This window comes from Panthera onca, chromosome B4 (assembly GCF_046562875.1).
Source record: "Panthera onca isolate mPanOnc1 chromosome B4, mPanOnc1 haplotype 2, whole genome shotgun sequence".
NCBI lineage: Eukaryota > Metazoa > Chordata > Mammalia > Carnivora > Felidae > Panthera > Panthera onca.
Window position 1 is genome coordinate 89355609 of NC_138345.1, and position 23975 is coordinate 89379583.

General features: G+C 39.3%; 2 protein-coding genes across 3 annotated transcripts in view; both read left to right on the plus strand.

Moving 5' to 3' along the window:
- The window catches only part of XPOT (exportin for tRNA), a 36975-nt gene extending 32417 nt beyond the window's left edge, over window positions 1–4558 (plus strand). The window contains exons 24-25 of the mRNA XM_078449723.2: window positions 1276–1332; window positions 3953–4558. Coding sequence (XP_078305849.1) covers window positions 1276–1332; window positions 3953–3979 — 84 coding nt within the window. The 3' untranslated portion in view covers window positions 3980–4558. The remainder of the gene's footprint in view (window positions 1–1275; window positions 1333–3952) is intronic.
- A 2942-nt stretch (window positions 4559–7500) lies between these two features.
- Window positions 7501–23975, plus strand: part of TBK1 (TANK binding kinase 1) — a 53245-nt gene continuing 36770 nt past the window's right edge. The window contains exons 1-5 of one of the 2 annotated variants that reach the window (XM_078449725.2): window positions 7501–7722; window positions 10143–10260; window positions 15977–16117; window positions 18964–19093; window positions 22513–22694. In XM_078449725.2, the coding sequence (XP_078305851.1) occupies window positions 10174–10260; window positions 15977–16117; window positions 18964–19093; window positions 22513–22694 (540 nt within the window). In that variant the 5' untranslated portion in view covers window positions 7501–7722; window positions 10143–10173. The remainder of the gene's footprint in view (window positions 7723–10142; window positions 10261–15976; window positions 16118–18963; window positions 19094–22512; window positions 22695–23975) is intronic. The other variant, XM_078449724.2, reaches the window with a different exon arrangement.

Here is a 23975-nt window from a genome sequence, read left to right on the forward strand (position 1 = left end):
TCCGACTTCGGCTCAGGTCATGATCTCAAGGTCTGTGAGTTCGAGCCCCGCGTCGGGCTCTGTGCAGACAGCTCAGAGCCTGGAGCCTGTTTCAGATTCGTGTCTCCCTCTCTCTGACCCTCCCCCGTTGATGCTCTGTCTCTCTCTGTATCAAAAATAAATAAACGTTTAAAAAAAATTTTTTTTTAAAGTTTTTATCATGCTATTTTATGAAAGGCATTGAAAAAATTGAATGAAAAATAGGATAGATCTCACATAAGAGTAATCATTAATGAATTTTTGGTCTCATTTCATAACATGCTATCTTTAACTTTAGAGGTATTAATGAATTTTCTTAGCTATAACTTGTTATATAAGTATAAGGTAATGTTTTAATGAAAGCAGTGACTTTCTTGCACATCAAAAATAGAAATATACCAGGTTAAGTAAAGGAAAACTATATTTCTGTCTAATAATTTGATCATAGAAGATAAGCATCCCCAGTTTTCCTTTTTTTTCATATGTCTCGTGACAACACTTTTTCAGAATTCTGTTAGAGCGCCTTAATTCTTTTTCTTTTGGTCTAGCTCTGCTCAGTTACTGCTCTTACTGGGTGAGAACAGCCACAGCAATGCAGTTTTTGTCCCACTCTCCCTTCTCAGGCGTGAGTCAATCTTGTGGGAGAACCATGTTCTCAAAAGTGAAAGCAGTCTCTGAAAACTATCACATTTGAAATGCCATAGAACCTTTTTTGCTGAGGACCTGTTATCTGACTACTGTAGATTTGAAGCACCTTATGACAGATGAGTAGATGAGTAAAATGTGGTATTTACATACAATTGAATACTATTCAGCCGTAAAGGAAGGAAATCCTGTCACATGCTACAATCTTGAGGGAGCCTTGAGAACATTCTGCTAAACGAAATAAGCCAGTCACAAAAAGATAAATACTGCATAATTTCACTTACATGAAGTACCTAAAGTAGTCCAACTCTCAGAAACAGAAAGTAGAATGGTGGTGGCCAGGGGTTTGGTAGGGAAAGAAAGGGGGAGTTGATGTCCAGTGAGTATAGAATTTCAATTCTGCAAGATGAAAAGTTCCAGAGATCTGCTGCACAACAGTGTGCAGATAGTTAATGCTAATGTATAGCATTATGGTGGTTAAGATGCTCAGTTATATAGATTTTTTAAATCACAGTTTAAAAAAGAAAACTGGATTTGATTTACAGTGAATTTAATACAACTACAATTCATTCTCTCTCTCTCTCTCTCTCCCCTCCCATCTGGGCCCCCCAGGAGTTTTGTCAAGCGCTTCAGCAGCCTGATGCTAAAGTTTTTAAAAATTACTTAAAGGTAGGTATTTGGAAAACTTACACATATTCATATCATTAGGTAATATTTTAGAGCTGAGAGACAATACATATTACAGGATACTGTGTCATACTGTAGTCTTACCAGTTATTACTTGTTTGGGGATCTCTTTGTTCTGAAACCGACTTCCAAGAATTTGCGGTTTTGGATGTTAATACTTCAGAGTTTTCTATAAAGTCCCTTTCAACTAAGCTCTTAGAAAAGATCATAAAAAGTGAGGTAAGCACACTGTGTATATGCTTGAACGCACTATGAAAATGCCAGTTTCCTTTTATAGTGTGTGATGTAATTAGATAGGAGCTACAGGATTGGGACAAGTCATGTTTAAGAACATGTGCCCCCAGGGTGCCTGGGTGGCCCAGTTGGTTAGTGTCCAACTCCTGACTTCAGTTCAGGTCATGATCTCACATTTCATGAGTTCGAATCCCGCATTGGGCTCTGTGCTGATAGCATGGAGCCTGCTTGGGATGCGCACTCTCTGTCTCTCTCTCTCTCGTTCTCTCTCTCTCTCTCAAAATAAATATATTATAAAAAAAAAAAAAAGGAACGTGTGACCCTATTGAAATGAAAGAAAGGAACTAAAAATATAAAAACAGAAGTAAGAATTACCTGGTGTATCTTATTTTGAAACTTCTGAGTTGTAGAACGAACAGAACAAATTCTCTGATTTGGCAGTCAAGGCTCTTTTTACATTCATAAAATGAGTGAATTTTTTAAAAAACTCGCCAAGTTGGCAAGAAGTACCAAATGCTTATTTGGCATTCATATTGACAATTTAAATTTGTAAGGCAGAACTGTCTTGCTGTCACCCAGGTAGTCATTCAGTACTGCATCATGACTTTTCACGTAACAGGTACTGTGCTAACTGCTGCAGATATCTGTACGAGTGACTTCTCTTGCCTATAAAGAGCTTGTGCTCTGGAAATAAAATTCCAGTGTGACAGGATGAAGACGTGTTCTTTATTTTTATTACCTTCATTCAGAAAATTGGAGGCCAGAACACTATGCTAAATATGTTAGTAGCAAGTGACTTAATGAATGGCTACCAGGTTTTTTTTGTCCGAGGCATTCAGTAAAATTCCTAAGTCAGGGCCTTTGCCGAGGAAGTAAAGTGTGTCATGCTTGGGCTCCGGTTATAACATCTTCCCTTGCCACTTTTTTCCCTAGTAGTGGTCTGTCAGCTTAAACTGACGAGAGTTTTGTGAGAAGATGATCGGGAGCTACTGGTTATCATTGGGAACCCTCCCCACTCCCATGTCCCTGTAAAAGCAAAGTGCCTGTAGAGGTAATCTCTGTTAAATAACTGATCAAACTGGATAAAAGGACTAAAACAAATTGTAACTGGCTATTAAAGGTATCTGTAAGCAGATGCAGGAACAGTGGCAGGCTTGTGCTCCAAAAATACTAATTCATGCAGCTGCATTTATACAACGTCTGCTCCCAAGCCCAACATCTCTTCAGTGCTAGTATTATCTCTGGGAGAGCACTATTCTTGTTGGGAAAAGTGGATTCCTTCTTGTGTGCCTACTCTCTTTAGGTGTTATATCTTATAGATTCTCTCTTCCTCACTCTTCACTTTGTCTCCCCTGCTGCTACTCCAGTATGTGTTGTTACCTCACACTGATCTCCCTTCCCTTGTAGCCAGGCCTATTTGAAACACTGAATAGTCCTCTGAAATTCATTCCCCTCATTCTTCATAAACCATATAGTTGACTACAAAACAAGTTCATGTTTCTTAGTTTGACATTCAGGCTTTTTGTTTTTTTATTTTGTTTTCTTATATTCTGATCTCAGACTGTCTTTCTAGTTTCTCTTGCAGGAGTGGTCTTTGCTGTTCTTCAACAGTTCTGCCTTATTAGCAACCCTCCTCATTTATGAATTCTACCCATTTTTTTAGGCTTACCTCAAGCATGGCCTCTTTGTAAGGCTCTGTTTTGCTCATATACCAATCCTTCTCTTCACTTAGTCAATAGATTTGTTCAATGAATGCCCAATCTGGTAGGTGCTAAGGATGCAGTGATGACTACAGTCCTTATCCTTAGTGAGTTTGCTGCCTATTTAGTCTGTCTAGTGCTCACTTAGCATGTACCTGACTGTGGAATATGGAAGGTAGTATGTACTATTGGGCCAGTCCCCAAAGCAGCCTCTAGCCTATTCATTCATTGTCTCCAATGGTGAATTGCAAGTATTGTTTTATAATCCAATGAATAATAAATTCCTTAAGGGATAACAGCTGTTATCTTTAGCTCTGATGTGTTTATTTCTTCCTAAGAATTTAATTTCCCAGCGTTGACTTTGACAGTGTGCCAGTCAGCAAACGGTGTCCGAGCATGTTTTCTTGTGCACACTTGATTCTCCTAGCCTTAGAGTTCATACCATAGTTTCACTAATTTCCCGGCCAACATCAACATAAGTTACCACTAGATTTGGTCAAATTGTCCAGAAAAAAAGTTCTTGTACCATGTGTGGATTTATGAAGCATGTAAAATGTTCTGAGTAGTGACTATTTCGTAAAAGAGTGACTAGCCTTACTGACTTGGAGCCATTCTTCACGTGATACCTTCTGACACCAGTGCTAATTGTACTGATACTTTATTTCCAGGTATTCTTCCAGAGAGCAAAGCCCTAAGGACTGGATCTCCCTGTGCCTACTTTATGATCAAGAATTCCAGTTAATAATTTATAAAGAAGCAGTTTTTGTGTGCCATTCACACTGGTCTTTTTAACATTGCTTTAAGCTTATTGCAGTATATGTATTGGAACTTTTCCTGTAAAATGGGTGTAATTTTCTCTGAATACAGGTATGTGACAACAAGAGAAGTTGCTTGCATGCCAGTTCAAATTGTTCTATATAAAAATGCTGTTAAAAGATACAGCACGGTTATCTTAGTACCCCCCCCTTTTTTTTTTTACTGGAAATGTTAAATCCTTTATAAGACCACATAGCAGGAAAACTGTGCTTTTTTTCAATTGCTAAATATGTTTGAACATGTTAATTTCCTTTTATGTGTGCAGACTCCAAATATGGGGAGAATACAACAAATCAAAACTAATTTTTTGTAGATAGCCATTACATTTCTTTAAACTGTTTCGATGCCAATGTGTGTTCTACAAAAGAGAATGGTTTCATAAATTAACTGATTTAAGAGTAGGTGTCAGTGTTACACACTTTTTATAAAAAAAAATAAATTTTACGTAGTGAAATCTACCATGTCTTTTTTGGAATTATTATAAATAGTCTTATTTTCTTATCTCTCCCTGATTTCCCATTTAAAGATTGCACATTTAGGCTTATGGATGATTTATTTATGCTCTCAAAACGTTATATGCAGCATAGTTCTGTTGGACTCTTTTTTTGTTTGTTTTTATATTCCTTATTTTGAGAGAGGGAAAACGAGTTTAGGAGGGGCAGAGAGAGAAGGAGAGAGAGAATCCCAAGCAGGCCCTTCATGGTCAACATGGGAGTCCATTGTGGGGCTTGAACTCACAAACCCTGAGCTGAAATCAAGAGTTGGTTACTTAACCAACAGAGCCACCCAGGTGCCTGTTAGACTTTTTTTTAAGATGCTAGAAAAAGCATGTTTCAATCTGTTGATAGAATTTAAAATCCAATTTCCCCCTCCTTTATTGGATTTACTTAGGACACTATACCTATGTGTTAATGAGGCTTACGAGTAGCTGCCCATTTAGTTACTAAAAGTACTTACCGCTGTTTTTATTCATGGCTATGCAAGAAAGCAAGAGGAAAAGTATCAGTAGTAAGTAGTATTGGAAAACTAAGAAAGGAGGGACAAACTGAACAGGAGAATTAAATTGCTGCAGTCATAAGTTTAAATTCTAAAAGCCTAAGGAAGATTTTAGGGGATTGTTGGTTTGGTTTTTCTTTTCAAACTTTGGCCCATGTGGTTCCCCTATGGTTTTCACGATGGGCTTCAGTGTAGTCTATAAACTCCCTTAAACTATTCTGAATGATATATGTAAATCTTTTTCTAGGGTTAATTCCATAAGTGATTTTAAACATTTTCCTTCATCATAGGACAAAGGTACTAAAGTAAATTAACAGTTGTCAGAATAGATCGGTGAAATGTATATTTCAATAAAAATATCTTCAAAAGTAGATAAGTGAGGGGCACCTGGCTGGCTCAGTCATATAGAGCATATGACTCTTGATCTCATGGTCATGAGTTCGAACCCCATGTTGGGCATAGAGATTACTTAAAAAAAAAAAAAATACATAAAAGTTAAAAAGCGAAAGCTTGAGTGTTTCATTGATAAGTTTTCCTATACGGTGGGAAAGACCATTGGCATCTGTTATCAGAGCACTAATTTTCCAAAGTACTAACAAGTCACATAGTGTAGTGGTTAAGAGTTAAGACCGGTTCCAGATCCAGAGTAAGTAGGTTCAGGTAACAGTTCTGCCAGTCACTGGTTTTTAGAAGTGGTTTTAAGCAAGTTAAATTTCTCCCTACCCCAGTTTTTGCATCTGTGAAAGTGTGAAATGAGCTTACGGTACCTGCTCATGAAGGCTTCATGCTAGCTATGGCCACTGTACTATTAGTTCCGTATATGTGAAGGTGACACCTCTTTTTCCCCTGTCTCTTTAAAGCCCTTCAAAAGATTCCCGTGTGTTCAGAGCCAAGCAAAATCAAGACATGGAAATTAAGAGTCTGCAACAGAAGTTAAACTTCATGTTCTATAATCATGTATAATAATTCCCATTTTTTCCCTGAAGTTATCCAGAGCACTTTATTTAGGGAGTACCATAGCAATTAGGTACCTCTGCTTCATCATGAATTACCTTATTTGTAGTTTCCAAAAACAAGCACCCAAATAATTGTCACAAGAGTGAATCTCACCTCTTAACAGATGGGGTCATTGAGCCAAAAGACAGATTTGTGTGACTTGACTACAGAACCACAAGGATTTTAAGATACCTGGTCTAGTTCTGTGCCTAACAGTTTATTTAAAGTCTTAAATTTAGTTAACCATAAGCTGGCTCACTTAATACTGTTGTATATCAATATGCATCACTTACGTGGTAAATATGTGAATCAAGGCCTTTGGCTCAGCTAATCACATTTTCTCCCATAAAACTTTTGAGCTGTGGGTTTTACTGTTGTTAAGGAACCTGAACAGGTCCCCTTCTTGTCATTAGATACAAGAGAACTGAAATTGGTTGCAATTGTAAGCAGTAAACATTTGTTGGAATGGTTCCATGACTTAAGCATTGTTTAAAAGTCTAATAAAGTAACTTCCTTTGTAATAACGCATTACTGTGGGCTTTTGTTATCTCCATTGTGCAAAGGACACAACTGACTTGGAAAAACATGCTTAGAGTCAGTATTTGGTGGGGAGCGTTGAGATTGCGACCCCAGATCTGTTCCATTCAAAAGACCCTGCTCTTAACCACTCTGCCTTGGTTTCCTAATTCATTCCCGGTTGCCGTAGTTCTCATCCGGGGAAGAGTCCTTTTTCTTTCCTCTCTCAGAAGTTTAGCCCTGGATCATCAGGAGTCTCTGTGGCCTCTCCATCTGTTGAGAAAGGCTGCGATGCAGTCAGCTGGCAGAGGGGATCACTCTTTAGGGAACAGCTGCTTCAGATCTTGGAGGCACGAATATTCAGGACCGGATTTTAGCCGAGTTCTCCAATACTGCTAATTTCCAAAATACATCGCCATTTTCCAAAATACCGCTTAAAGAGAGAATGAAGACATTGCGGACTCCCTCACCCCACAACGGCAAATATATAAGAAGTGAGCTCATTTACACTAAGAATTACGCCCGGATTATTCTGAGGCGATCACGGGGCTCCACGGCTGCCTACGGTCTTTAAAGCGGCTCCAGATCGATCCCTCCAGACGATGATATTCCCCAGTGACAGCCTCTCTCGTGTCTAGCAGTCTGCACACCTGTGACTCCTGAGTGTTTGCGATCAGGAGTTCGCTGTTTGTCTTCCCTACTACCACCGCACGCCGCACTCTGCCGTTGGCTCTCGAGAACTGGGCGGGATTTGCAGTTGTAGGAATCTGAAACTGCTCACTGCGCAGGCCCCCCCCCCCCCCCCAGCTTCACCCGGAGAGCAAGGGGGGGACAGGCAGAGGGTGTGGACCGGCTCGGACTCCAGACAGCCACCGGCCTCCCCACCCCTCCCTAGAAAGGCTCGGGAAGTCAGCCGCCGCACCAGACACACAGCACAGCACCAGCGTCAGGCTGCCGAGGCCAGGGCCGGTCCGGCGGGCGTGCGCACGCGCACCGGCGCGCGCCGGCCGTCGGTCACGTGGCCCGCGGCCAGGGCTCGCGAAGCCGGAAGTGTCCCGAGGCGCAAGGAGGCCGCGGGAGCCCGCTGGCGGTGGCGCGACGGAGACCGGGCGCGGTAAGTGGGGTTGGCGCGGGCGGAGGGGCCGAGCCGCGCGGGGCACGGGTAGCGAGGTGGGCACGGGCTCGCGCCGAGCGCTTCCGCCCCCTGTGGGCAGCGGGGATGCTGAGTCAGAGCGGGGGCGGGGCGGGCGACCCGAGAAGCCCTGCACGACCCGAGGCCGAGCCCTCCCCGGACCTCGACTAGGTGGACGCCCCCCCCATCCCGGGTGTCTGGGGCGTCCGAAACCCGGTGGAATGGTCGCGCGGGCCCGGTCCCTTCCATCTCTACTCCTCGCCCCCTGGCCGGCCCTCTGACCGGGGCCCTCCCGGGTCAGCGTATAGCGACGTTGGGCAGGAAGAAAGAGGCCGTGCCCGTTACCGGGTCTGGGCCCTGGCCGCGCTGCAGAGACGGATTCCTCTTTTCCTTGGAGTTGGACCGCTTCTACCCCTCTTTATGAGCGTTGACACGATCGTCACTGTTTGAATGGATTGGTTTTTCAGATGATTCAAAAGAGACGTTTCGTTTGGGTTTTAGTGATGATGACGGCGGGGATTGACTAACCGGAAGCTGGAAGCAGACGTTTATTAATATATACACCTATAATGTAAATTCCCAAACATTCCCTTTGGGAAATGCCTTACGGGGTTGTTTTCCAGTCCGTTTCCCAGGTGTTTTTCAGTAGGTGGCCTCAAAACAAGGTCTACCCGTTAACTGTCCAGTACATAACCAAAAACCGAGTGTTGTTGTTTTTTTGTTTTTTTGTTTTTTCCACTCTAGAACCCTGAATTATTTAACATAGTGGTAGAGTTTGAAAATCCTTGAACTTTGTCCGCATGCCTGTCACCAAACCTGTTCTCATCTATGGACGAATAATAACTTTCGTTTTTGGACGGTGTAAGGAAGTAGGCTTAAGGCAGAGTCACTAGTAACATACTTGTTGAGTGCTTGCCTGTGTGTATCAAGATTTATAAAGCATACACCTTGTGGATGTGCTGAGTCATGTTTTAGCATGCTGTTATTGTGGGTTTATTGGAAGGTAGTCACCAAAAGACATTTCCCCCTGATGACTGTGAAACTAGTCTGCTATCTTCATGTAGAGAAGCAGATATCTGAGCTGATCAATGTGTTTGTATTTATTCACTAGGTACATATAGGTACCTAATGACACTGTTTTCCATTACAGTTATCTCAGCACAGTTACAGCAATTAGGGAATGGTTTTCATTATTGACAAGTATTTGTAAATATTGAAAAGATAGTTGAGGAGTTTATTGTTACTACCTCAGCTGACAAAGGTGTATCCCTTACTTGTAAAAAATGAATCTTATTTTTATTGCTTATTTGCAGTAAAGTGCTGTATATAACATTCCTTATCTAAATTAGATGGGTGGTAAAATTATATATCTTAGTATATCAAAGATTGTTGAAAATTGGCCATTCTTTATGTTCCTAATCTTTCTTGGAATATTGACAGTCATTAGTTCATCACCGAATTCTAACGAAGTTCAGAGGGCTATTAAGATCCCTTTTGATCTGATATTACAGCACATTTAAGGTGGCATGGTGAGACTAGGGTTTATGCTACTTAGCATACCTGATTTTTATTCCAATGGGGAGCTCCAATATTTTAATATCCTTATAGTTATATAGCTTTCCAGTATTAAAGGACAAGGCTAGGGGTGTTGTTTTTTTCTTAAGTCAACTTTTTAGAGCAGTTTTAGGTTTATGGCAAAATTAAGCAGAAGTTACAGAGATTTTACTTAATATATAATAGCCTGCACTTGCATGCATAGATAGCTTCCACTTGCTCATTTTTTAAGACTTGGTAATATACACTTAGTATGTGTCTGTTTTTATACTTGGAGATTGGAGAAACTATCCTTAAATTAATTTCAGGAGAGTTAGTAACTTTTCAGGTATAAAAAACCTTGCACCTTTCCATTATGATTGTCAGGTGCTATGCAGATGAAATTTTAAGCAATGGAAATGTTATGCCATGGCAACAGTTGTTTTCATTGTGTAACCCTGCCCTTAAGGAAACAAAGTAATTCTTTTACTGTCTGTTATATTGTACATTGTTGCTTTATTTTAAAACACTTTATAATTCATCATTGATCAATCTTTCAAAACATTTGAAGGAGAGAAGTGGCCAGTATCACTCTGACAGAGGTAAAATTAGAAGGGAAATAGATGTTTCTGTAGCCCTGTGATAAATGAATTAAAGTGAATATATGTCATCAGTTAATGTTTTTTTCAGAGCCCAGCCAGCATTTTAGCCTTTAATGTTGTTGGAAACTTAGATTGTTACGTTAGACTGTGTGCTTCAAGTTAGCAATAACTAAGGGGTGACCTTACTTGAGACTAAAAGGATCTAACATTTGTTCCTCAAATGTATTATTTCCTTAAAACAAACATGCAAATTTTTTTTTCTCTTAGTTTAGTAAGAAGATCTCCTGACCAAGCCGAGATGCAGAGCACCTCTAATCATCTGTGGCTTTTATCTGATATTTTAGGCCAAGGAGCTACTGCAAATGTCTTTCGTGGAAGGCATAAGGTTGGTTCAAAGAAAACCCTGAAGACTTTTTAGCACTGTGTATGTACTCTTCTGAGAAGCACTCTTGTTTTTTGTTTTTTTGTTTTTTTTTTTTTTAATTTTTTTTTTTTAACGTTTATTTATTTTTGAGACAGAGAGAGGCAGAGCATGAATGGGGGAGGGTCAGAGAGAGGGAGACACAGAATCTGAAACAGGCTCCGGGCTCTGAGCTGTCAGCACAGGGGCCCGATGTGGGGCTCGAACTCACAGACCGCGAGATCGTGACCTGAGCGAAGTCGGCGCTCAACCGACTGAGCCACCCAGGCGCCCCTGAGAAGCACTCTTGTACTAAGATGTGAGACTTGATGTTTTTGGTCATACTGTCTAAAGAGAGTACCTGTTCGTGTGGTTATTTCAAGTATAGCTTGTGTCAGAGTCAGTGATGTCTGCCCAGTGGTGGCAGAGGTTATGTGTTGAGAGTGGGGAAAATAAAGAGACTAGGAAGATTCATGTTCTACCTTCTGATTCTTTTCCCAACCTAGGCCTCCGGTGGTAGTGAGTGATCTCCCTAACAAGTTGGGTATGTCGGTGTACTGGACTGGACTACAGATGAGGGAGAAATACTGGGAGGCAGATGTATGGTTTGAGGGGAATCCACAGATGATGCTAATATGCTGTCCTATAGCTTCATGCCCCGGTAAACAGCACCCTGCAAGGTAGCTTAGAATCAAATGAGATTATCAACAAGGAGTCCACGTTTAAAAGGTATGAGGTAGCCAGAACTTGTCAGTGGAAGTGAAAATAGAATAAGAGGGCTAATCTTGGAGGCACTTCAAGAACCAAAAAGATTTTCTGTCAGATTCGATATTGGAGGATGAAATTAAAGATAATTAATATAATTTAAAGTGAAGAAATGTAAGGGGCACCTGGGTGGCTCAGTCAGTTAAGCATTGGACTTGGGCTCAGGTCATGGTCTCACGGTTTATGGGTTCGAGCCCTTCGTCAGCCTCTGCCCTGACAGCTCAGAGCCTGGCGCCTGCTTCTGATTCTGTATCTCCCTCTCTCTGCCCCTCCCCTGCTCGCACACACGCTGTCTATCTCAAAAATAAATAAATGCTAATTTTTAAAAATTAGAAAATAAAGAAGTTGAAGAAATTTAAGATCATTAGAGCTGTTCTGGGAGGGAAGCTGGAGTAGAAAATTCCTTTATAATGCAAATAATCCACTAATTTTTCAACACTTTGAATTTGTTTTGAGCTTGATTTTCAGAGCCTTTTAAATTCTTATTTTGAGAAAACAGAGCTTTAAGTATTTTAGTAAGGAGGAATTTCTTCATATTTTCCTGTAGCCTTGGTGATTACCAATCAGTTCTGTCAGTAACAGTGAGATAAGCATTCAGAGGGGAGGGACTGTTTCCTCTGGGGAGAGATTATGACTGTAAACAGTCTCTGTGGTTCATAGAGAATGAATCAGAAGTGTCCTACAGAGAGCTTTTAGCCTTTTTCTCTCTTCCAGAATTATCCACTGGTACTGAGTCCTTGATCAAATTTGTTGTCTTTGTGTCCATTGTGATCAACTTTGGGTATTCCTATCCTAGAAATTGTTTTTGCTTTGTGCCCTGTGCCAAGAAGAAGAAGAGGTGGCTGGCGACACAAGGTTTAGCGTTGAGACTACATCTCATTGTCTGTCTTCCTGTGACCCACATTAACAGATTTTAATAGTCACTTGGTATGTGACAGGCACTGTGATGAACCTGGTGAACATAACTGCAAATGATGCACAGTTCCTTCCCACAGAGAGTTTTGGGTTTAGTAGCAAGGTTGTCAGTTGGAGACTGATACAATGATAGGTAGTCAATAGTGATAGAGATTGGGTGAGGCATATTTAAAGTGCCTGGTGCTCGTAAATATTTCATTGATTCTGGTCCTCTTTCCCTACTTAGATACTCAGTGCCCTCCTTTTAAGTTCCTATATATAGTAGGCATTCTGTAAATGTTGAATGAATGAATGAGGACAGATTAGACTACCCTAAAACAACCCAAATTCTTCCTCAAAGGAAACAAAAATGTACTTTATCCAATATAGTCAGAAAGCCTAAAATAAGGATTTGAGAGGCATAGGAATTTACTTAAAAGATTGTGAAGACTCAGTTTAGTATTCAGTCCATAATACTCTTCCCAGGGATATATTTTAAGAAACCGTGTTTGTTCTCAGTGACATTAATTTCAAAGAATTAGGGCTATACCCGAAAATCCTACTTGCTTTTAATAACTGCTTAAGGATTTTTTAACCATGATATTAGGTAAGCCCTTTCATGTTATTGCCTAGAATGACCAGGTTTCCAGATTTACTATTTGTCCTTCAGAGTATGTTACCGATTTTGTCTTTTTCATGGAGTTGCTTTTAGTTACTAATGTGTGTGCCGGGTGTGTGTGTGTGTGTGTGTGTGTGTGTGTGTGTGTGTGTGATACCCATGGGGGAGCTAAAGGGAAGAGAGCTGTAGGAAGGATGTGGTGATCTGCATATGTGTGTACAAGTGACCCGTGAACACCATAGGTTTGAACTGTGTGGGTCTACTGACATGTGGATTTTTTTTCAATAAGTACAGTATAGTACTGGAAATATGTTTTCTGTTCCTTATGACTTCTTAGTAACATTTTCTTTAATCTAGCTTACTTTATTGTAAGAATGTAACATACAACGTATGTTATAGAAACATAACGTACAAAATATATGTTTTTGTTAAGGCTTCCAGTCAGCAGTAGGCTGTTAGTAGTTAAGTTTTTGGAGAGTCAAAGTTATACGTGGAATTTCGACCACATGGAGGGTTGACGCCTCTAACCCTCATGTCTTTCTGAGGTCAACTTTATATATACACGTAGATCTCTAAATATTATTCATATTCCCTTTGACTTAGGGACAGTGAATGATAGATGACTGTGCAGTTGAATAAATGGAAAACAATAGATTCCCAACTGTTGTGCCAATAATCTCACAGTTATGATATAAACTACAGAAGTTTGGAAAATGCTAGCCTTGAACTCAGTGGGCACTTTGCAACATTATATTATTTTCCCTGATTGCTCCTCTGATAGGATTATCCTAATTTTAGACTACGTTGAAGACAGGAATCCTCAAGCAAAATCTTGGTGGTACACGTTGGGTCATATAGATTTGGCAGTGTTCTTACTCTGGTTGAACAAATGGAAAAACTGTAATTTGATTGTGGTTCAGTTGTTATTCCCTTTTCATATTGTCTGAAAATGGTCAGTGGACGTTTTCTCTGGAAAAAAATATATGTGTCTTTGGTGTGAGGGGAGGACAAGGGTGAGGGAGTTGTGATCACGGCACATAGATGGTGGTCTCCAAATAGTGATCTTGAAGAGAGATTGTGAAGCAGTTAAATGGTTTTAAGAAAAAAAGATCATGAGATTCTGAGGTGAGAAACAGATCATGAGGTTCTGAGGTGAGAAACAGATCATGAGGTTCTGAGTGAGAAAAAGGTCATGAAGTTCTAGGGTGCCTGTGTGGCTCAGTCAGTTAGGCATCCGACTCTTGGTTTTGGCTCAGGCCATGATCTCCTGGTAGGTGAGATCGGGCTCCGTGCTGGCAGTGCAGAGCCTGCTTGGGATTCTCTCTGTCTCTCTCTCTGCCCTTCTCCTGCTCGTGCTCTCTCTCTCTCTCTCTCTCTCTCAAAATAAATAAAACTTAAAAAAAAAAAAAAAGATCATGAGGTTCTGAGGTGATCATGGCTGTCAGCAGTGGGAAAGCTGTAGAGAGAGCACAGAGATCCTGACAGATGGGAAGCCATGAAATATCTTTAGGCAGGTGGTGCTCGAACCCCAAAGTCAAAGAGGAAATGATCTTTCCACTTGCTCCAGGGAAGTTCAACCTTGCATTATGGGAAAAGTAAGATTTAACTCCGAGAATCTGGATTGACCACCAAGGAGATTGCTTAGATTAGAGTGATTGGAAGGAGATGGGAGGGTCTGGAAGAGAGCTTAAAGTCAGGTTAATATGAAGAACATAGGTAATGTGTATCTGAAATGAAGCTTATGTTTGTACCTCGAAAAGTCCCTCCCAGCCAGAAGGGTGCATTGTCATTTTCTGTGTAATCTACTTCAGTGTGCTGTGAGAGTGGGTGCTGCAGGTACATCCACAGAGAAGAGGAAATACCTTTGATCCTCTAAGAGAAGGCTTTGTGAAGAAACAATCTGCCCTCGTCATCTAGGTGAAGTCGCAGAAAGTTCTCCAAGGCAGCAGTGGTGCAATCCAATGACGATACTCTACTTGAACCCGACCGACTCCAACTCCTACTTCCACTCGCATATCCACACACACAGTGTTGCATAGAGGGGGTGTTTCTTAACAATTAATTTCATTACTTTGAGATCCTAATGAAATTTCCTATGTGGAATGTGGTTTTCAATCTCTCTTTTTCTGTTTTGTTTAGTTTTTAAATTATGAGGCCCAGGAGAAACCCTTGTGAGTTCCCCTTTTTTTTCTTTTTGATTTTTTTTTTTAATGTTTATTCATTTTTGCCAGAGAGAAAGAGATACACACACACAGTGTGAGTGGAGGAGGGGCAGAGAGAGAGGGAGACACAGAATCTGAAACAGGCTCCAGGCTCTAGGCTCTGAGCTGTCAGCACAGAGCCTGACGTGGGGCTCGAACTCACAAGCCATGAGATGAGCCAAAGTTGGATGCTCAACTGACTGAGCCACCCAGGCGCCCCCTGCCCCCACTTTCTTATCTAAAATATACTTTCACATTTGGTATTATTAAAGCTCTTTTTTTCTTACATGTGAAGGACTATCTTTGCCTCATGTATCATAACAGAAGCTTTTTCCCCCCCAATATTCATTCATTTATTCATTCATTTTTAAGTGGGCTCTAGGCCCAATATGGGGCTTGAACTCATGACCCCAAGATCAAGAGTTGCCTGCTATACCAACTAGGCCAGCCAGGCACCTCTGGAAGTGTTTTAATATGAAAGAAAATAGCCATTTCTTCATTCCAAAGCATACCATTTGAAAGAGATTTGGAGCAGTTGATTGACTGATTTTAGCTTTAAAAACAAGTGAAGTGGGCGCCTGGGTGGCTCAGTCATTAAGCACCTGGCTTTGGCTCAGGTCACCATCTCACAGTTCCTGAGTTTGAGTCCCACATCAGGTGAGCTCAGGCTCCACTTTGGTGAGCCTTGCTTCTCAATCTCTCTCTTTCTCTCCCCCTCTCTCCTTCCCTCCCTCTCTCTCTCTGTCTCTCTCTGTCCCTCACTCACTTGCTGTCTCTCAAAAAAATAAATAAAAATAAAAACAAGTGAAGAGCCCTAATAGAATTACCTATGCTTAAAAATATTTAACTGTCCTATGGGGCACCTGGGTGGCTCCACTGGTGAGCATCTGACTCTTGATTTCGGCTCAGGGCATGATCTCACAGTTCGTGAGATTGAGCCCTGCCTTGGGCTCTGTGCTGGCAGCTTGGGATTCTCTCTGTCCCTGTCTCTCTGCCCCTTCCCCTCCCCTTCTCTCAAAAAAAAAAAAAATATATATATATATATATTTAGGTGTTCTATAAGAAAGGTAAATTGCTATCTAGTTTTGATGGCAGCTTTATTTATTTATATTTTATTTCTATTTTAATATTTATATTTTAAATAAAATATTTACATTTTATATTTTAAATATTTATATTTTAAATAAAACCTTTCTCTCTCTCTCTCTCTCTCTTTTTTTAGAAAACTGGTGACTTATTTGCTATCAAAGTATTTAATAACATAAGCTTCCTTCGTCCAGTGGATGTTCAAATGAGAGAATTTGAAGTGTTAAAAAAACTCAATCACAAAAATATTGTCAAATTATTTGCTATTGAAGAGGAGGTAAGTAGTAACACTTTAGTTAATCTTCTCATGTTTGTTGTAGTTATTGCAATTTAGAAATGACCCAATGTAAAAAATTGTTTTATAAACAATGAGTTTTTTGTTAATGGTGAAAATTACAGTTCATATAACCAAATACTGTGTCCTCAAAGATTCTTGAGGAGATATAACGATGGAAGTATCATGGAATCAGAAAAGGTAGCATAAGAAATAAGAGTATAGAATATGGTTACCAGGATTTTACTAAAAACTAAGTGAAGTTAAATTGACATAATTCTATTTTTTTTTTATAATGTTTATGTATTTTAGAGAGAGAGAGAGAGAGTGTGCAGTGTTGGGAGGGACAGAGAGAAGGGGAGACACAGAATCCGAAGCAGGCTCCAGGGTCCGAGCTGTCAGCACAGAACCTGATGCAGGGCTCGAACCCATGAACCCTGAGATCATGACCTCAGCTGAAGTTGGACACTTAACCAACTGAGCCACCCACGTGCCCCATGAAATCATCATAATTCTGAAAGTAACGAGTCAATACAAAGAAGGCTTTGTAAAAGGATAAAAATCCTAGGAATCCAGAAATTTATATAACATAGAGCGTATATACTATATATATTAATACAGTATGTTAAGGATAGGACTGACTTTAGGGAGAAACAATGAAAATAAGAATGTCGTTAGGAAAATTAGAAGTAATGGAAATAGAAATCTAGTTTAATCCCCTTAGACATGGGTAATCAATAAAATCACACTTTTTGAATAATAGTTTGCCAGTTTATACTCCTTATAATAGTGATTTCATTTTTAGTGAGTACTTCCTTTTAGGAACTAATCAGAAATGTAAATTACAGTTTTATGCACAAAGATGTTCATACTGCCCTGTTTATAATAAAGAATGGTTAAATAAGTTAGAATATATGATAGATACTCAGTTTGCTATACTCCATGCTAAGAGTGTAGCCCTTCAGACTGCCTCCTCTGTTCAAGACTTTTTGACCCCAGCTGCTGCAGAAGAGTTTGGCATACTGCACAGTTGGAGAGAACAGTCCCCACAAGACTGTGCTCATTCAGACGCTGGCTGTGAACTCAGGGGTCCCTGAGGCTGTTTGGTCATCGCTTGACCGGGTCAAGTCTGGAGCTCCCCGTGACTGTCCCCAGGTTTGGTAATTTGCTAGAAGGTTGAAGGACTCACAGAACTCGGGAAAGCTCTATCCTTACAGTTCGTTTTATTGTAGCGAAAGGATACGACTTAGAACTAGTCACAGGAAGAAATTCGTAGGCGGATTCCAAACATGAGTCTTCCTTGTCCTCGTGGATACATTACCCTCCTGGCCTTGATGTATGACAGTATGCACAGAGCGTCGCTAGCCTTGGAAACTCACTAGAGCTTTTGATGTCTACACTTTTTATTGGGACTCCATCACATACTGCCTACGTGGCTGCCCTTTCCAGAGTTTCAGGCCAACCCCTTCAGTCTCCATTTCCTCTGGAAGTTGAAGTGGATGTGTGCATCCTAAAACCCCCATTATAAATTACATTATTAGACTGTTATGTGGCCAGAGCTCCCAAAGAAAGACACTTCTGGCACACAAGATACTCCAGAGGTCTAGTGATCACCTCCCAGTTGCCAAGGGCAGACAAAGGCCTGACCTTTCTTGGGGTAGAATTTATTCTTCGCTACACAGTAGTTAAGCAGTAATGAAGAGATGTTTACCAAAATTTGAATCACCTGGGAACATGTTTGTGTATAATATTACGTGAGAAAAATAGGATTAAAACATACTTGCAGTATGATCCTGAATGTACGGTAGGTATCATGTACAAATAGTGTTATGTATCTATAGTGTGGTTCGATATATAGGAAAAAGGCTAAAAGGAAGTGCACCAAAATATTAGCGTAATTATCTCTGGTGATGGAATTATGGATATTTCCCAGATTTTCAACAATCAACATATATTATTTCATTGTCTAAAAACAACAGTCTTGGGGTGCTTAGTCGGTTAAGTGTCAGCTCTTGATTTTGGCTCAGATCATGATCTCACAGTTTGTGAGATTAAGCTGTCAGTGCAGAGCTTGCTTGGAATTCTCTCCCTCCCTCTCTTTCTGCCCTTTCACCACTTGCGCACTCTCAAAATAAACATTAAAAAAAAAAAACAACAAAGTTAAAAATAATTTTAAAATAATGCATTTTAAAAAATTTAAAAAAAAAGGATACAAAATTAGAGATAAGTACTGGATTTTAAGACTTATAATCACATTTTCAAGTTCCTGAAGCTGTTATGAAATTGGTTATGAATTGTTATGAATTGTTTTTCCCTCTGAAGCTGTTATGAAATTGATGGTATATCTTACAATCGGTGGTACATGAAAATCAACATTTAAAACAAATGAGCAGACTAGAACTTTGCTACAAGAGGGACCACTCAGCCGTTCTGCCATCTTTTTGTTTTTAAGGCTAGAACTCTATTCCTTGAAGTAAAAGTACTTGTCCTGAGAAGAATTTCAGGTGTTAAGAGATTTGTTAGAAGATTAGTGTCCTAAATGTACTATTATGTATTAGGAATTAAAGATAGTTTTCAAAGAACCATTATAACGGTGTAGCAGTGATTTTTCTAATTCAGATTTAGCCAGCTTTCATTGTCTTCAAAAATAAATCCAGTAGGAATTTACAAGATGTTGATTGTTATGTGCATATGGTCAGTAAATATTTAACAAATTCCAGGTAAAGCAGTTCACAGTGCCTTCATCATTGTAATAAATTCCACATTTAAGTGAAATTAGATAACTATTGGCATATAATAAAAACTTATTTTTATATTGAGTCCCAATCAGTGATTTTTTTTTTTTTCAGACAACAACAAGACATAAAGTACTTATTATGGAATTTTGTCCATGCGGAAGTTTATACACTGTTTTAGAAGAGCCATCTAATGCCTATGGACTACCAGAGTCTGAATTTTTAATTGTTTTGCGAGATGTGGGTACGTTTGTTTACATGATTTTATAGATCTGTGTAAATACAATTTAATCATACAAGAATTTTTAAAAAGTAATCTATTCAAAACCAAAGACCTTTATGCAGTGCTCTCTTAGATCTGACCCTAAGAGCACAAGTACAAAAAGAAAAAATAGATAAATTGGAACTTCATCAACATTAAAAACTTTGTGTTTCAAAGGACAACATCAAGTAAGTGAAAAAACAACCCATAGAATGAGAGGAAATATTTGCAAATCATTTATCTGATAAGGAACTTTTTTTTTTTCCAACATAATACTTAATTTTATTTGTTTTAATTTACATCCAAATTAGCATATAGTGCAACAATGATTTCAGGAGTAGATTCCTTAATGCCTCTTACTCGTTTAGCCCATACCCCCTCCCACACCTTCTCCAGTAACCCTCTGTTTGTTCTCCATATTTATTAGTCTCTTATGCTTTGTCCCCCTCCCTGTTTTTATATTATTTTAGTTTCCCTTCCCTTATGGTCATCTGTTTTGTCTCTTAAAGTCCTCATATGAGTGAAGTCATAGGATATTTGTCTTTCTCTGACTAATTTCACTTAGCATAATACCCTCTGGTTCCATCCTTGTAGTTGCGAACGGCAAGATTTCATTCTTTTTGATTGCCGAATATTATTCTATTGTATGTATACATATATATATACCACATCTTCTTTATCCATTCATCCATTGATGGACATTTTGGCTCTTTCCATGCTTTGGCTATTGTTGATAGTGCTGCTGTAAACATGGGGGTGCATGTGTCCCTTCAAAACAGCACACCTGTATCCTTTGGATAAATATCTAGTAGTGCATTGCTGGGTCGTAGGGTAGTTCTGTTTTTAGTTTTTTGAGGAACCTCCATACTGTTTTCCAGAATGGCTGCACCAGCTTGCATTCCCACCAACAATGCAAAAGAGATCCTCTCTCTCCACATCCTCGCCAACATCTGTTGTGCCTGAGTTGTTAATGTTAGCCATTCTGACAGGTGTGAGGTGGTATCTCATTGTGGTTTTGATTTGCATTTCCCTGGTGATAAGTGATATTGGGCATTTTTTCATGTTTCTGTTAGCCATCTGGATGTCTTCTTTGGAGAAGTGTCTATTCATGTCTTTTGCCTATTTCTTCACTGGATTATTTGTTTTTTGGGTGTTGAGTTTGATAAGTTCTTTATAGATTTTGAATACTAACCCTTTATTTGATAATGTCATTTGCAAATATCTTCTCCCATTCTGTCGGTTGCCTTTTAGTTTTGCTGATTGTTTCCTTCGCTGTGCAGAAGCTTTTTATTTTGATGAGGTCCCAATAAGGAACTTTTATTCTGACAACTTAATAAAAAGACAAATAACCCAATTTAAAAATGAGCAATGGAGAAAAGTAAGTAAGTAGGGAAATGCAAATCAAAACCACAAAGTGATGCCACTTCATCCCCAATAGCATAGCCAAAATCAAAAAGACAAAACAAAAGTATTGCCAAGGGTGTGAAGAAGTTGGAGCACTTTATATAGCTGGTGGGATTGTAAAAATGTGCAGCCACTTTGGAAAACAGTCTAGCAGTTCCTCCAAAGATTAAACATATGACTTAGCAATTCCATTGCTAGATATTTACTTAGAAGAATTAAAAACATCCACACAAAAACTTGGACACGAGTGTTCATAATAGTCACAAAATGGAAAGAGCCCAAGTATCCATCAACTGATGAATAAACAAAATGTGGTATATCCATACAATGGCATATTATCTGTTCATAAAAAAGACATAGGGGTGCCTGGCTGGCTCAGGTGATAGATCATGTGACTCTTGATCTTGGGGTTATGAGTTCAAGCCCCACGTTGGGCCTAGAGCTTACATTAAAAAAAACAGAGAAATATAGTAGTGATACATGCTGTAACATGGATACATTTTGCTAAGTGAAGGAAGGCAGACAACAAAAGGTCACAGTATTTATATGATTTCATTTACATGAAATGTCCAGAATAGACATATCCATAGAGACAGCAGATAAGTCATTGCCAGAGGTTTGAGGGGACGACAGAGTTGAGGACTAACTGCTAATGGCGTGGGGTTTCTTTTTGACATAATGAAAATGTTCTGAAACTAGTGATGGTTGTTTGACTTTGACTCTTCTGAAAACTACTCAGTTGTATACTTTAAAAGGCTGAATTTTATATGTGAATTTTACCTCAAGAAAGCTATTTTAAAAATACAAATAAATAAATATATATATAGCAACTGAAGAGAATAATATCTTCTTGGAGAGAAATGAATCAGTATTTGAGGAATGAGTAAAGCCCAGTGATAAAGAAGGCATAAGGTTAGGGGGAGTTCTTGAACTTGGCATTGGAAGCAGTGTAGAGATTCTTTCAGTGAGGATAAAATAAGAGAAAATCGGGGCGCCTGGGTGGCTCAGTCGGTTAAGCGGCCGACTTCGGCTCAGGTCATGATCACACGGTCCATGACTTCGAGCCCCGCATCGGGCTCTGTGCTGACAGCTCAGAGCCTGGAGCCTGTTTCAGATGCTGTGTCTCCCTCTCTCTGACCCTCCCCCGTTCATGCTCTGTCTCTCTCTGTCTCAAAAATAAATAAACGTTAAAAAAAAAAAAAAAAAAAAACAACTTAAAAATGAGAGAAAATCTATGCTGCAGCCTGTTTAACCTAGTAGAAGTTATAGATAATCAATGACTTCCCAAGTATACTGGTAGCCCTGAGTTTTCATAATTGAATGTGATACCTCTAAACTTATTTTCATAGGTTATATTTGGGCATTCATCTGTCAGCTGTCAGACGTTTCAAACTAGCATTTAGGGGCACTGCCTACCGCCCAAAACAGGTTAATTTCAGCATTGTAGCCACCTCTACCCTTAAAAAAAAAGGAAAATGGCCTTTTTAGAATAGCTTTAAGCATATGAGAAATAATATTCTTGGAAGCTAGTCTGACACTTTGCCTCTGTTACTTTTTTACTGTTTTATGTATTGAGTGCAGTTTACTTTTTTATGGAATTCATTCCCCAAGGTAAAGAAATATGAAACTATGATGAAAGATTGGTATCTTTCTCAGGAATCATTATTCTTAAGTTTAGGCAGATTGCCCACATGTATATAATCAAAAGTAATTCAGGAAGTCATATGCTTAAGATCATTTTGTTCCATTTTCCTGATAATATTTAATTAAGAGAGATTGCACTCTTCCTTAGACCATATTGATCCTTATTCTAAAACTTTTTATTACTCAAATATGAGATAACATAAACATAAATACTATCTATTTCTTCTTTGGTAAAAATGACTTTGGACCAACTTATGGAAAAACATATTGAGTGAATATGAGTGAATGATGTCTGTGAATTTGATGCACACACACATAGATGCCTACATTATGATTTCCTTTGTTTTATTAAGTGGGTGGAATGAACCATCTACGAGAGAATGGCATAGTGCACCGTGATATCAAGCCAGGAAACATCATGCGTGTTATAGGGGAAGATGGACAGTCTGTGTACAAACTCACAGATTTTGGTGCAGCTAGAGAATTAGAAGATGATGAACAGTTTGTTTCTTTGTATGGCACAGAAGAATATTTGGTAAGTCATGCATCAGTAATTTATTTAAAGATGAATAGGTTATAAACACAGGTAACTGGTTAACCAGTTTACTATAAAATGTCTTAGTAACTTTTAGGACAAAACTTAAACTTTTTATTCTAATGAATTTGGTGTGTAATGAGGGAATTAGATATTGGCTTCTAAGGATGCTGTTATTTTTCTGTTGAAAATTCTTACATGAGTTTTAGGGGCACCTGGGTGGCTCAGTTGATTAAGCGTCTGACTTTGGCTCAGGTCACGATCTCATGGTTCATGGGCTCGAGCCCCACGTCAGTCTCTGCGCTGACAGCAGAGTCGACTTGGGATTCTTTCTCTCTCCCTCTCTCTCTGCCCCTTCCTCACTTGCGCATTCTCTCTCTCTCTCTCAAAATAAAGAAATAAACTTAAAGAAAATTCTTGTAAGTTTTTAACACTCTTAGGTTCTTTAATTTACTAATGCTGTGGATCTATATTAAAACAAAAAAGCTGTATGTACACTTAAGAAGCATCTAGCTAGTAAATGCTCCTTTTTTTGATCAGAGCAGTTAATATATTACAAGCTTGTTATAATATCCCCTGTAGAGCAAAATTCATTATAATTCTGAAGCAGAAGATTCTATTCAGGGAGATTGGTTATTGAAAGACAGGACCATTAATAGAAGCACACAAAAATGAAATGTTTTTTAAAAGATCTAACTTAAACTGCTAGAAAGCTAGAAAAGCCCTGTGTTGAAACTGTTTGTGTTGGTGTGTTTGTGTGAAGTTAGTATAACGTTTGGAAAAGTTAAGAAAATATACTTTAAAGTAAGTACATTTACTTTTTTGAGCAACCGCCATACTATTTTCCACAGTGTACCAATTTACTATCCCACCAACAGTACCTGAGAGTTCCCTTTTCTCCACATCCTTGCCAACATTTATTATTTCCTCTTTTTTTAACGTTTATTTATTTTGGGGAGACAGAGAGCATGTGCACATGCATGCAAGAGGTTGAGGGGGGAGAGACAGAATCTGAAGCAGGTTCTGCACTCACAGACTGTGAGATAATGACCTAAGCAGCTGGACATTTAACCAAGGGAGCCACCCAGGCCCTTTGTTATTTCTTCTGTTTTTATACTAGCCATTCTGACTGGTATGAGGTGATAATCTCCTGGTTTTGATTTGCATTTCCCTAACGATTTGTGATGTTGAGCATCTTTTTATGTGACCATTGGCCATATGTATGTCTTCTTCAGGAAAATGTTTTTTCAGGTCCCTTGCCCATTTATTAATTGGATTATT